The sequence below is a fragment of the Corvus hawaiiensis genome, chromosome 7 (assembly GCF_020740725.1).
Source record: "Corvus hawaiiensis isolate bCorHaw1 chromosome 7, bCorHaw1.pri.cur, whole genome shotgun sequence".
NCBI classification, from domain to species: domain Eukaryota; kingdom Metazoa; phylum Chordata; class Aves; order Passeriformes; family Corvidae; genus Corvus; species Corvus hawaiiensis.
In genome coordinates, this window is record NC_063219.1 from 2,544,314 (window position 1) to 2,558,354 (window position 14,041).

At 44.8% G+C, this 14,041-nt stretch overlaps 1 protein-coding gene across 21 annotated transcripts in view; it reads left to right on the top strand.

Moving 5' to 3' along the window:
• LRRFIP1 (LRR binding FLII interacting protein 1) overlaps positions 1–14,041 on the top strand; it is a 102,922-nt gene that overhangs the window by 25,946 nt on the left and 62,935 nt on the right. For 2 of the 21 annotated variants that reach the window (XM_048308601.1, XM_048308582.1), the window contains exon 1: positions 12,539–12,624. The exons of the other annotated variants lie outside the window; for them this stretch is intronic. In XM_048308601.1, the coding sequence (XP_048164558.1) occupies positions 12,580–12,624 (45 nt within the window). In that variant the 5' untranslated portion in view covers positions 12,539–12,579. Of the gene's footprint in view, positions 1–12,538; positions 12,625–14,041 lie in introns of those variants that run through there. 21 annotated transcript variants of the gene reach the window in all.

A 14,041-nucleotide genomic window follows, 5' to 3' on the forward strand; every position in this document is an offset into this window, starting at 1 on the left:
ATATCGCTGCCCTATGCCCAGAAATTAATTCTTGTGCCTTTCTATGCCTTTAAACTGAGCCTGAGAGGGGGAAGGGAAAAAAAACTGAGCAAAACTTTTCCAAAGCAGTTTGCAGCTTGTTCAAGGTCACACAGAGATAGCGACTTTTTTTCCCCAGTCAGCTTTCAGCCAGTTTTTCAGTTTCTTTTTCTCCAAAGGGAGACTGATAGTTGAACTTTTTTTCCTTCCCTGGAATTTTGGATTTTTTCCCTTTTTCTGTGGATTGCTTCAATATCAGAACACATCAGGAGGACTTTCCACTGAGCGCAGAGGGCCTGGCCCTGGGCCAAGCCCCAGCTCCAAGGAGACCAAAGGGAGGACTCTAACACTTTCCCAGGTTTGCTCTTCACAGCAAAAGATTTTATTATTTAGCATTATTTTCCTTTTCCTGTGTGTTTGTTAAATAAATAGTTTTAATCTCTTTCTCTTTCCTTCGAGGAAAACTTATTTTTCCCGACCCTGCTGGGGGGAGGGGTGGTTGTGCCTTCTCTCAGAGGATATATCTCTAAATTTGACCAAACCAGAACATGTATTTAAAGTGCACTCCTAACAAAAGATCTGTGCCGGACTTAAAAGCTGGAAAAGTGTTTCGTTCCGTCACTTTGTAGCTGGATGCTGTCAGCAGCTCCATCTTAAATTTACTCATACAATCTTTTAGGTAATATTTTGATCAGCAGCAATTCTTACATCTCTTGAGGAGCCATTTAAGATGGTCAGGTAGTGCTGCTTCCCTCCGTGGTGTTTGCTGTGAGCAGCTGAATAAGCTTGTCACTCATGCCCTTGAGTCTGCACTGATTGATTTTTTTTTTTTTTTTGGAATTGGCTTGGCAAGGGTACATTTTTCTCAGCTCACTGGTCGTACCACAGCAGAATTTCTCAACTGTATCAAGTACCCTGGCATTGGATCTTCCTGGAACTGCCAGGGAAGTGCAGGTGGAGCTCACCGGGGACAAGCCCACAGATTTATTTGCATTTGCAAAAGGTCACCAGGAACTCTCAGTGACCTCAAGGAGACTTTTTTTCCTTTCAGGCAGCATCTCAGGTTTCAAGGAGCTCCGCTACTTCCCTGCTTAATTGGTGCTGTTGAGCCATGGAGATTTGCTGCCTATTAAGGCGTCACTGCTTCTGGCCACATGGAAGGCTTTGAGGTCTTCTCTCCAAATTTTAGTTGGTTTAAACTCTTGTGCTGTTTGTCTGCCAGGTGACATGGCTGTGGGTGTCATTAAAGCTTGGGAGAAGTTGCTGGGAGTCTTTTCAGAAATGCTACTCTCCATGAAATTGTTTTCAGGGCTGAGAAAATAATGGGAGTTATTCTTTGTATACCTTCCTTACGTGTTGTGGGTTGGTTTTTTAGTATAACCTAAAAGCCTGCTCCAGCTTTAGTAGTAAACTGTGTTGTGATGATTAATGTTTGACATTAATATTCTGGAATCATTTACAACAGATCTTCTGTTCTCTGGCAGACATGCCTCTAAAACCAGTCATGTTTTGTACGTCTGTAGCTCCAAGTATTTCTGCATCCATAACAGACAGCTTAAAAAAGTCAGGGGAGCAGTCAGAGCTTTTATTAAAGCCTGTATTGGTGTAACTGATGTGTGCAAGGTCTATTGCCAAATGAACCCAGAACATGTAAAAATGCCTTGTGTGGTTTGGGTTTTTGGTTTGTTGGGTTTTTTTTTTTCTGTGATATTGGCACTGTGTTGGATTTTACAGATGAATATAAAATCCTCATTTTTTTAAATGATCAAAGGCATGGCTTCAATTAAATTCAGATTCCTTCTTTCCTCCCTTTGTCAGTCAGTAGGATGTGCATATAATGAAATACCTGTTGAGGTCACTGTGGGTAATCCCAGAGGGAGAAACCTAGGAAAGGAGAGCAGTAAAAAAAAATACTGGAGGGATGAGAAGAGGACCAAACACACCCTCCAGGAGCTGCCAGAAGAACTAATGATGGGTTTCAGCTGTGGTTCCTGTGTCAGTGACCAAGCTCAGCTGTGCTCTGTTGGCCCTCCTGACATTGCCCTGAGGTACAAAAAGAAGAAATTCTGTCTCAATCTATTCTTCTGTCAAAAAGTTTCCGCCAGTCTCCCCTCTCTATTGTAATTTATAGTTGAATGGTCTCTCTTTACAATTTCCACTCTTAACTAAGAAAAGCCAGTAAATTATTAATAAGTTCCAAAATACTGAGCCTGGGAGGTAAGAGACAAAACAGTGCAGGATATTCTGCCCCTAAAGAAAGCATTTAGTTGAGTCCTCAGCTTTTGCTTTAGGCTCTGAGGTGCTCCTACTTGAAAACCATCTGTCAGCACAGCACATTGCTGCCTGTTCTTCCACTTAGCCACAAGGTTGTGGGAGCCTGCAAGAAATAATATTGTGAGCCTTTTCAAACCTCTTCATGTTTTTTTTCTGCTGTTGAAGTGATGCTGAATGTGGAAGCTGTTACCTCTTGAAAGGCTGGCTGGTAGTTAAATAAAAACCGTGTAGGCTTTGATTGAATTCTTCAGAACTATTGATGGAGCAGAGAGTGAGGATACAGAACAGGAATTACTGACAACATAAAGCTAGCTAGGATTTGTGGGTTATTTTGGGAATCTGGGGGGTCTGGAGACTTAACATAAATTCTAAATACCCCCACTCCCCTGCCAGCTTTGTTGGTTTGCTTCTTCACATAAGTGGTTGAAATGTATCTGGTAATGGTAATAATTTGAGGCTGAATTACTGTGTCCTCGGTAGGAACACAGAGGAGTGTCCCTTCTACTGCGGTCTCTTATCCTCTAATGATAGTTTTCATCCACATCCTCAATGACTGAATAGCCATTAAACATTTATATTGAAAATTCAGGGGTCCAGCTTTGTGTGGTGGAAGTAGTGTCTCCTTAGGAACACCAAAGAGTGTGCTTTGCTTGATTTACTTGATTTGCTTGATTGCTGCTCCCTCTTGTGGGGTTCAGGCCAGTTCAAACAAGCTTGGAGTTCATTCTTGGTCTGTTTAGATGGAGTAATTAATTCTCCTCTGATACACTGGGTGGGGTAATGACTTTAAGACTTGCTTCTCTGTGTGCCTCTACAAATCAGAGCATTCTTTCAAATCAAGGGGACTAAATCTGTAAAAGCATTTAATTCACTTTTTAAATTTAATTTAGTTTTTTACAAGAACTCATCCTGTTGTGCTGTAAATATATAGGAGGGTTTACTTTTCTGTCAAAGCAGAGATGAGCCAGTACCACAGCTGTAGCAGCCTTGGCAAGTCTTGCTGTACTGGCAGCAGTAAAATTTCCTGCACCTCCTCTCCTGTAGTCAGCGCTTCTGACTTGCACTCCTCGGGCTGCTGCCCTTGTGGAGAGAGTGGCTCCTGAAAATTAAACCCCAAAAAAGAGTTCTGCCTCCCATGTGCTCTCCTGTATCCCCAGTAAATGCAAATGCTGTAGCTGGGGGAAAGATTTTTTTTTTTTTCCTTATAATTTCTCAATTGCTTTGCTGGCATAAAATCTCCACATGAAATCTATCTAATGTGTTGTGCCTGAAGATGTAAAAATACTGCTTATGTTTGTTTTCTTCCAGAGAGACAGATAAGCTCTGGACATATAATCTCTGTTCTCTGGACAAGAAACTGAAGTGCTGTGGATTTCTTCACTGTTCCTAATTGATGGCAAAGACCTGTGCAACTTCACTGACCAGTTCTTAGCCTAAAACTCCCTCAGGAATTTTCCACTGAAGCTTAAAAGACAAATTGTCCTGACCTCTTGCAAAATGGGAAGGGCCCCACATCAGTGTGACACTGAAACAAGAGCAGTTCACATGATCTAATTTCTAATATTACACCATTTCAAAATAATGGTAGGATTTGTCTCACCACTGGAAGCTCTGCAGTTTCCATCACTTAACTCATATTGAACTGTTTCTGTCCAGGAACTGGAATACGGGTATTAAATCTCAGTTTTGGGGAGTATTCAGTGGACTACCCGAAACTTTTGATCTTCATTTTACTTGGCTTTAAAAGAATAAATCAATCTTAAATGTGCCTGCATGTAAAGTCTGTGCTTCTGTGGACACCCAATGCTGTTGTTGGACACATAATTAATTCCCTGTATATGTATTTATTCTTTCTGTGATGCAGCCAAAGGTGGGATTTTGGCTGAGATTAAACCAGGAAGCAGGTGCACTTGATGTGAGACAAAAAAAAACCCCAAACAAAACAGAACTTAGTGTCCTATTTATGCCTTTGCTTAAAACTTTATATCATTTCTTGTCACAGACTGGGTAATCCCTAGAACAGTGTCAGTAACCTTTACTTCAAGGTTTGTGATTTTCTTGTCGTTTGACTGGTAGTGTGGGCATTATTTTAAGCAGTTGCTGGGGGTGTGTATCTACATTTTAACGTGCTCTAAGTGCAGAGCTGTGTTCAGGATTTGCCAGCTTTTATTCAGACAGAAATTTGCAGTTCAGTGGGGGCCAGAGTGTGATCTCCACAGATTACATTGCTTGTAGCAGTCCCTGAATTTCACTTCTTATTTATACTTCAAATAATTTTACCAGTCAGGAACAAAACCTCTGTTTATGTCCATGCATCAAAAAGATGCTGGCATCCACCCAGCCCCGGAGCCCTCCCCAAACTGCGTTTATGCTGTAAAGAAACCAGATTAAAACTTGCACTTCATTGCAGGTTCCAAATGGGGTCATTGTGCTTTACTTTATGGTCCAGACAAGCATGTTGGCTCTTCAGTAACATGTACCAGTGGCTGAATTAATTTTGCGTGCATGCTTCCTTATTAAGGGTATTTCTGCTGTGTGCTGGTGCCTGAGGATGAGTTCCCAGTGGGAAACGCTGGTTGGGGGTTTGCTTCCAAATAGAAGTCAAGCACCAAAGATCTGAAATACAACTCAGCTCTTTTATTTGTGAACTCTGAGTGACTTTAATTGCAGAGGCAGTTCTGCAGTCAAACAGAAACACGGTATTTAAACAGCACTCTACTTGGGTGTTCTGAGGTTCGGTTTTATTTAAATTTTAAATGAGGACAACAGTTGCTGCAAAACACTGCTGTCGTCACTGCAAAAGAGAAACTTCTCTCTTTTCATAAAGAGGTTGGGTAAAACAAGTAGAAGAAACCACTGGCTGCAGCTTCATGCAAATAACTATTTCAGGAGACAACACTGGGAAGCTTTTTATGCTTTCCTTGTGAAATTCCAGCCCATATTTGCTAATGCTGCCAGTGGATTTTGTTTATTTTTATCCTTCTAGGAATCATTTCTGATTAATTTATTTGTGTGAGTGATCCAGCTGTTTCCAAAGTCAATTTGCCTCCCCCAAAACTATTTGCATGAGTTAACAGTCTTGATGTAAAATACATGACTGCAGGATTATCCAGGGTGTAGAAAACATATGGATTTGTTCTCAGAGGTAACAGCTGTAGAGGAGTATCCAAATTCTTCCCTGGTAGGAGCAACCACTTACTGACCAGAGAGCTATTTAGGGAGAAAATGCCAATTGAAGAAGTGACGTAAATGTGGTCAGTTGATACTAACTGAGGAGCTGCCAGCCAACATCCTATCCTGGAGTTGCTCTTTCATCCCTGTTTTGCTTTTTCGGAGTGGAAACAGGACGAGTGATTGATTGCTAAATAGCAGTGGAAGTGGTGCACTCTATATATAGAGTGGTGCTGGAGAATGGAGCTACAATGCTTATAAAAAAAAAAAAACCCAAAACCAACTCAAAACAAAACCCCACCAGCAAAAACATTTTCTGAGATAATAAATGCATCTAAACCACTGCCAAGATGGAAATGATGATAAGATACCTCAGTTTTAAGAGGTGTTTTAAGATCAGTTCCTTGTGGCAGGATTTGCTTCAGTAATCCATGCAAGCTCCTGGTGGAGCTCAGTTTTTGTTTAGACTAAATATTGTTTATTGTTGTATTTTTAGCAGCAGCTCCTTGGGACTCCATGGCAATATAATTTACGAGGTAGGATGCAGCTCCCTAATTGTCTCTTGCATTGTAGAGCTGTACAGGCTGTTCACTGCAGAATAAACATTCTCCTTTGTGGGGGGGTAAAAGGTCTGTGTCAACAAGACTTTCCAGCCTCTGCTCACATGCCTAAGTTATATCTCCAAGATGGCTTTCCTGGCAAACACATCAGCAAATGTTTCTCCACAGCAGACAGCGCTCATGTATAAATTCCTTCATTAGACGTGGGTCTCATTCCCTCCTCCCCTTCCCAGTCTTTGGCTCAAAATGTTAAGCAAGAGGACTAAGAATGCTGATCCCTTAAACACAGATAACTCACAGCAGCACACTCAGCATGTCAGAGCAGAGGGTCTGCCTGTTCCTACTCCTGGTGCTTGGGAATTAAGGAAAACAGAAAACCAAAGCTCTGGCGTTCTGAGAAACCCTAAAAACAAAATTGGAAGTCACTCTTGGAATGCCCTTGCAAGAAAAGCTTTCCATGAAAAAAATTCATCATTTCATTTCCCATCAAACTTCAGTCTTGTAGGATTGCAGGGTGTGGATGAGCCTGACCCAGGAAAATAGCTTCAGGCTGCAGTCAGGGTGGTCATGGGGAACGCCAGAACAGTTCCTTTGGTCAGCTGTCCTCTGCAGGTATCCTTATTATCCTCCTTGTACAGGAAAATTGGACACTTCTCAAAGGGATCTGTCAGGTTTTTTGCTAAGATGTTTGATAATGAGATTGTTTGGTGTTTGCAGAGGATCTTAAGGTAAAGATGTGATCCCTGTACATTTAGGATGCCATCCTAGTTCATTCTCTCTAGTGAATACAGTCAAATATTTGAGTTGAAGCCCTAAGGATGTTTAGCTGAAAGTCTGACTTTTTGGACTTGATTTTTACTCTGCATTTAATTGATTTGTCTTTTTTTTTTTTTTTTTGCATGTTGAGTTGGAGACCTCAGTGACTTAACTATGGCACTCCCAGAGCTTGCAAATGCTGGTGGTGTTTTCCCACCTAATGTCCCTGATGTGGGGGTAGGATGAAGTGCAGAACCTCTGCCCTTTTGCGTGGTACTTTTTGGAATTACTGTTGGGTTTCCAATTCACAGAATTTACAGTCGTGGTGGAAATGGTTAATTCCAACTCTTTAATCTCATTAGGTTGGAAGTAGAGGCTAGGAGATGGCAAAGCTGTGAATACACCAGCAGAGAAGCACTTTTCTACAAGTGAAAGGCTCTTGCTGGATCATTTTTGTGGTTTTTTTACACAGATACCTGTACACTCAGGTTCTGTGAGAGGATCCAAACCAGAACTCTTTTTCTAATTGGGTTGGATTTCTTTTTTTTTTTTTTTCATTATTAAGCAAAAGAATGGAAAAGCTTAAGACTAGGTCAGAACTTTTATTATGGGAACCACTCTCGAATCTGTCTCTTCTAAAACAGGAAGATCACGTAACTTTTCATACACCCATATTTCAGCTTTCATACACCCATATTTCAAATTTCTGAAGCTCAAGTAGTCAGGCTTTAATATATTCAATACCAAATGTTGATGGCATCTCTGTTTTGAAGCTGTATGACAAATACGCCACAGGGTCCCCAAGAGCCTCCCAGCTTCCCTCTTGGAGCATGACTCAGTCTGACTTGTGCCTGATCCAGCAGTTTCCTTCCTCCTCCTCCCTGCGCCGCCGTGCAGCCTGGACAGAAGATAATCTGTTGATCCTGGCAGGGGATTTTGGTGCTGAAAACCGGACATTGTTTTCCTAAGGAGTGCTTGGCTGCGTGTGCTGGAGTTCAGTGCCTTGGTGACGGGCTACAAGGAGGTTTTGTTCCCGTGGCCAGCTGAGCTCCAGGCGTGCCAGGGTGCCCCAGCAGGCAGGGATGATGAAGTGATGAGGCGCAGATGTCACTTTTCCTGTCTGTCTGACTTCGGGTGGGTGTCACTCCGGAGGTGTTCATTGGCTTTCTTAGCATTCGAAGAACAACACTGTGAACCTTATTTTAAAAACCCCCCAAAACCAGAGTAACCAAATACTTCTTCTAATACAAAGTATTTTTTAGCTTTTTTTCCCATAAAATTAAACTTGCTTTCTCTGTTCCCACTGTTTGGAAAGCCAGGAGTAAATATGATATGGACGGACACTACTGAAATTCTAAGAATCATAGAATCATTTAGGTTGGGAAAGATCAACTCCAACCAATAATCCAACACTGGCAAGTCCACCAAAAATGACACCACTTGAAGAGAATGTGGGAAATGCCCAGCAGAATTTCATTTTTATAGATATAAACGATACAGTCTGAGTTATGTATGTTGGTGATGGGTAGTGTTGAGAAGTGGCTGCTATATTCCTGAAGAATTAGAACTGAGGTGTGCCAAGCTGGAGCCAGAGTGCTCCATAGTGCAGGTTTTTTCAGTTTTTAAGCCTGTCTCTAAAGGTTTTGACTACTTTTTTTGCTGCTTCCATGCCTCTTAACCTACTGTAGTGGTTTGGTTCAAAACACCCATTATTTACCTGCGCCGAGCAGGGCCCGGCCTGGCCCCCGCTGGGCCGCACCGCGGGCCCCCAAGTTACCTGTCGGGCCCCCAAGTTACCTGTCCAAAAACCGTAAGCAAGAGAGTTTTCCCGGGCTTTGTTCGTTCTTAAATGTGGATCACAGAGGCATGTCAAGCTTCTTAAGTGGCTTTAGAAAGTTGCCAATATTCAAACTAGCCGGTTGATTGGTTCTGATGGGACGTAGAGGAAGCTGTAAGCACCTCGTTGCAAGAGAATCGCTTCTGTGGCTGATGGAGCCCTCTTTAACTAAAAACCCAAACTATGCTGAACCATGACACCTACCTACAACATGCCCTAAAGATAAAAGAAAAAGCAATTGAATATGAGCTGTGCTGAGGGCCAGGCTTCCTTGGAATTTGGGTTTATCAGTGATAATAGCATACCTGGAGGATGACTGGGTGATCTTTCCCTCTTCCTTTTAACGCAGCTCCTTGGTTGTTATGGGTAAACTGCAGTTGTGGAAAGCTGATTTTTAGGATTTGGGCCATCATTTGTGGAGGATTGCATTGTTCTGAGTGCAGGCATGCATTCTGTGTGTGCGTGTGTGTGTGTGTGTGTGTTTGCAAAGGAGAGGTGTGTTCCCTGTGGGGAGATACAGAGTCTGTGTCACTGGAATCAGAGCTGCTGTCCTAAGTGCAGTAAACTTCCTTTTTTCTTTTTTTTTTCTTAGACATACCCAACTCACAGTTATCCCACCAGGTTTCTGGAAGTGTCAACTGACTCTTTCCCCCCCCCCTTCTCAATCTCCCATTGCCTGTTTTTCTTAGGCTCAGTTTAGCATTGTAGTACGTGCAATGCATATTTCCACTGGGAACATCCTTCCTGCCTAGCTATGTCCTGGAATTAATGTCATTCTTCCACAGCATCCTATTTCAAATGGAAAATGCATGGACACAAGAACCATGAATAAATAAATAAATATCAATAAATATTTCAACTGTGAATAAATAAATAAATACCAATTTTAGCAGAGCTTTATATGCCTGTGCTATCTGTCTGAACAGGAGAGAGCTGTGACGAGATAGGCACTGCAGTTTCGAGGGGATGTGTCAGCACCTGATTAGAATTCCGAGCCTCCCTTTATATAAAAGCAATTATAAAATGCTGAGGTGTGTGTTCAGAGCCCTGTCAGCTCTGTTCAGTATTACTGAAAAATGGAAGTTTGCTAGCATTGAAAAGACCTCTTGATCCTTCAGTTCCGACCCAGCAGGTCTGTAGTACAGTTGTTTGTTTGAATTTATCCCGGGGGTATGTATGAAGTGTTTCCTCAAGTAAACCAAATAAAACCAAACATCTTGGCTTGGAAAGTAAATAGGAGAAGGTGTGTGTGTGTGTGGGGGGGGTAATTTATGCCTTGTGTAGGAAATACTTATATATTCAGTGTATTTTCCAAGTGACAGTGCAAAACCTGTAGAGATTTGCCAGTGAATGTAAGGAGAGGTTAATTCTTGTTAAGCAAGAACCAGAACAAATTGTCTGTTTCAAGCTAAGATGGAGATATTTGTCACGCTGAGTTGTTCTGATTCTTTGGATTTACACAGTTAACATCTCTCCCCTTCCCTTCTCTGTTAAAACTTTTCTATGTATAAGGCAATATGTATCTTTTCCTGAAGAATTAACTCCAGTGCCTGGTCCTGGCTGCCTTGGGGTGAGCTGCCATAGTCCAGAAGTGCCTTATTCACAGCTGAGCACCAAACACTGCAGGAATCCCCAAATCGTGCTGTTACCTGCACCAAAACAAAATGCTGAGCAGCCTCGGGGAATTAGGGCATAACTCCTCTTGGACTTGAGGCTGTTCACAAAAGACAGACCTGCTCGGGATGGCAGGGCGGAGTGGAGAGGTTTCCAGCACCTGGAAAGCAGCTCCAGGCAGCCAGGGCAGGCCAGAGCCTTCCTTCGGGTCCTGCACATCTCTGATGGTCTTTGCTCTTGCTGACAGAGGGTAAGGAAGCGCAGCAGACTGAGAACTTTATCAGCCTTAAATAACGGGCTTAGGGCTGAAGGTTACACCACCTGGAAAAGGAGAGCGTTTGCTGATGGTGTTACGTTGGCCTGGTTCCTGATTTCAGTATAAGCTGTGCTGGAGGATGAAGTGAGTGTGTGTTAAATGTAGATTTAAATTACAGATGCTTCACAGGAACATACAGTATTTATTAGTTTCTTTTTACACACACTGGAGTGGATTTGAGACAGGTCAGATTTATTTTGTTAAAGCAAAATTGGGTCCTTTACCTGGTAAAGAAGTTAAAAATAGCTTGTAGGCTCAACTGGTGGCTTTGGAGTTTAATGAAAGATGTGACCTTGGAGATCTTATTGCAGCCTTTCAGTACTTAAAGGAATTGTTATAGGAACGATAGAGACTTTTGACAAGGTGTATGGGAGTGACAGGACAAGGGGGAGTGTTTTCCCACTGGCAGAGGGCAGGGTTAGATGGGATATTAAGAAGAAACTCCTCCCTGTGAGGGTGGGGAGGCCCTGGCACAGGTTGCCCAGAAAAGCTGCGGCTGCCCCATCCCTGGAAGTGTTCCAGGCCAGGTTGGACGGGGCTTGGAGCAACCTGGGCTAGTGGAAGGTGTTCCCTGCCCATGGCAGGGGGGTAGAATGGGATAAACTTTTAAGGTCCTTTCAAACCCAAACCATTCTGTAGTTCTATGATTTACAGAAAACCGGTCTGCTTTACAATTGTAAAGCTTCACCTGACTTCAGCAGGGTTTCTCCCAGGGGCAGGGTGCAAGTTAGACATCCCTAATCCCTCTTATTTAAAGGAAGCATGACTAGCCTTCCCAGGGACAGTGGGACATGGCTTGGGTCCAGGGACTGCCAGTGAATCCAGCTGAAGTATTGCCCCCAAATGTAAAACAGTGCCAGCGCTTCCAAATTAGCTAGAATACTGTCAGCAGCATGGCAGCGTGTGCTCTGCCAGCCTCAGAAACCAGATTCCTTGTCCTGGGCAGGCAGCTCATGGAAAAACTGAGCTCAGACTCTGGGTGGAGGCTTCGCTGGGCTCCCTGACTGCGAAGGAGGGTGCAGGCTGAGTTGCTACGGAGCAACCTGTTTGGCTTGCCGTGGAAAATCCCGTGCCAGGAGGAGATGACTCCCCGTGTGCTCTGTTGTTGCGGCTGCAGAATGGCCGTGGGTAAAATGAGCTCTTTAAGCTTCGTAGCTCTCCCAGCCCTCCCTGGCCTTTGCGAGGGGATAGGTGTGTGAGCTTGGGGCGAAGACAAGGGGAATCGAGAGATGCTTTGGGTGAAATCAGCTGGAATCAACAGATGGCATTAATCGCCACGGAGCCAGGATATCAGCTCTGACCGTGCCTTCAGTTGTTCTGGGGGTATCGTCCCAGTGAGTGCCACTTAAAAGCACTTGTGCCCTCTAATCCTTCTGTGCCTTCGGCTCATCCAGCTCATCACCAAGAACCTTTTGAAATGCAGGGTTGTCCTTATTTTTTGGCCAGCCGCTATTCCCGATTGCTCTTCTGCAGTACTGTCAGACTTCGATTACGTGTTTTGGGTTTTTTTCCATTATTCCTTAGCGCGTAATGCCATTTCTGAAAGAATAAAACCAACACCAGCCCGTCCATCACGGATGGCTCTTTTTAAGCTCGGCTCTACACAACGCAATCCACAGCACCGATATAATTGCAGCAATTAACAGCAGTGGGGCGGTTTGTTTCTGCCATGCAAAGGCCGCCTGGCGTGAACATGAATATATATTTATAAGCAGGGTGTTATCTGGTGGATGTGCAGCCCGGAGGGAGGGCGGGGGTGGCGTGCGCCGAGTTGTTGGGATGTTCTGGGGCTGTTTATCTTCCTCGGGGACAAAAAGGAGGCGAGGAGGCCCTTTCCGTGATGGATGCCGTGCGCGTTTCGCAGCGATGCCGGGCGGCAGGTGCGCGTTCTCACACAGCGCTCCCTCCGCGCTGCCCCGGCCGCCGAGCGCAGCGCCCGCTCCCCGCCCGCGCCCCGCTCCCGCTCCGCCCCCGGGCCGTGCCGGGCGCGTCCGGGCGGGCCCCGCCGGGGACAGACGGCGGCAGCGGGAGCCATGGACGCGGCTGCCGAGTGCCTCAGCCCGGCTGCCCAGCAGCAGGTAAGGCCGGGGGGCCGCGGGGGGCTCGGGCAGCGCGGCCGGGACAGCCCCGCGCTCCACGTGGTAGCCGGGAGCGGCTGGCGTCGTGTGAGCCCGGCCCGGGGGCTTGTCCCGGGCTCGCTTTGCACAATCACTGACCGAAACGAAACGTGAGCTGCTTGCTGCTCCGGGAGCCGTCGTGCCAGAGGAACCTGTTAAATGATTGCTAAATAAAGTGTCACAGCAGCCCCGTGGGACCACCTGATGGCCACGGGCGGGTCAGGCATCCCTCGGCACGAGCTGTCACTCGGGCTCACCGCTGTCCCTGCACGGAGGGACAGGAGCTGTCAGACCAGCCCATGATGGGCTGTCGGGCCAGCGGAGCTGGTACGGGGGTATTAGAAGGGAATCCCTATGTTTACGTGTAGGCTAAAGTTCACCAGCCTGCTGGTTCTGAATAGTAATTTGCATTTAAGAGAAAGGTGAGGAGTAAAGCAGGATATGGACTGACCGAGCCCTGTATGATTCAGGGGTTCATCACCATATGAGTAAGTGGTGCAAAGTGTGTTTGCATTTATAACTCGTGTGCAAAAAAATGCCAGATAAATATGCTGGTTTGACCTCTTCAGCATAGAAGTCATTATAGTTGCTCTTGTTTCGATGCTAAATAGTCACCACTCACCTGGTGAGCTCCTGGAACTCCTGGGTTAGGTCACATGTTGCTCAAATGGAGACTGGAAAAACATTGCCATGGGTTAGCACTGGTTCTACCCGGTAGCTGTGTTGGTCAGCTGTGTTACAGGAATACTGCAAATCAGGTGTTGCATGTGTAAAGAGACTTTAAATTATGTAGGAGTGCAACAAACTTTATCAGATTTTTAACTGATGAAGCGTGACTTGGCTAAACAAAATGAACATATAACATTTGAGGAAGAGGGTACGGAGTACTGGAATGGGACAGCATTCATCATGAAGAATTACGTTGGCCCCAAAAATGACCGGCTGGCTTTGTCTGAAGCATGTTGGCAAGAGGTTTAAATCAGCCTGAGAATAGTTATTGCAGGAATGCACAGTAGTGGTTGCTTACAGGGAGCAGGTGTAATTTAGTCAGGCAGGCTTGTGTTTTAAGGTTTCTCTGGCAGTGGGATCAGAGAGCTTTTCCGGGTATGGTTGGTGCTGGCAAGCTCACACTTCAATCCTCCACAAAAATTACGATGCTGATTTTGATTACTAGTCTCAGAAGCAGGTAATTTTGAGTGCACTGGAATTGAGGGGTGCTTTGTATAGCTGGAAAACCCTTACACATGTAACTATGTGGCAAGTCAACATAGTCATTTTTCACCGCTCAAAAAAGCAGCATAACTTCCTGTCTTTGTTGGCTGTGTCTTGGGGCTGACGGGCGAACAATGAAGCCCTTGCCATTTCAGGAGGGAAAGGC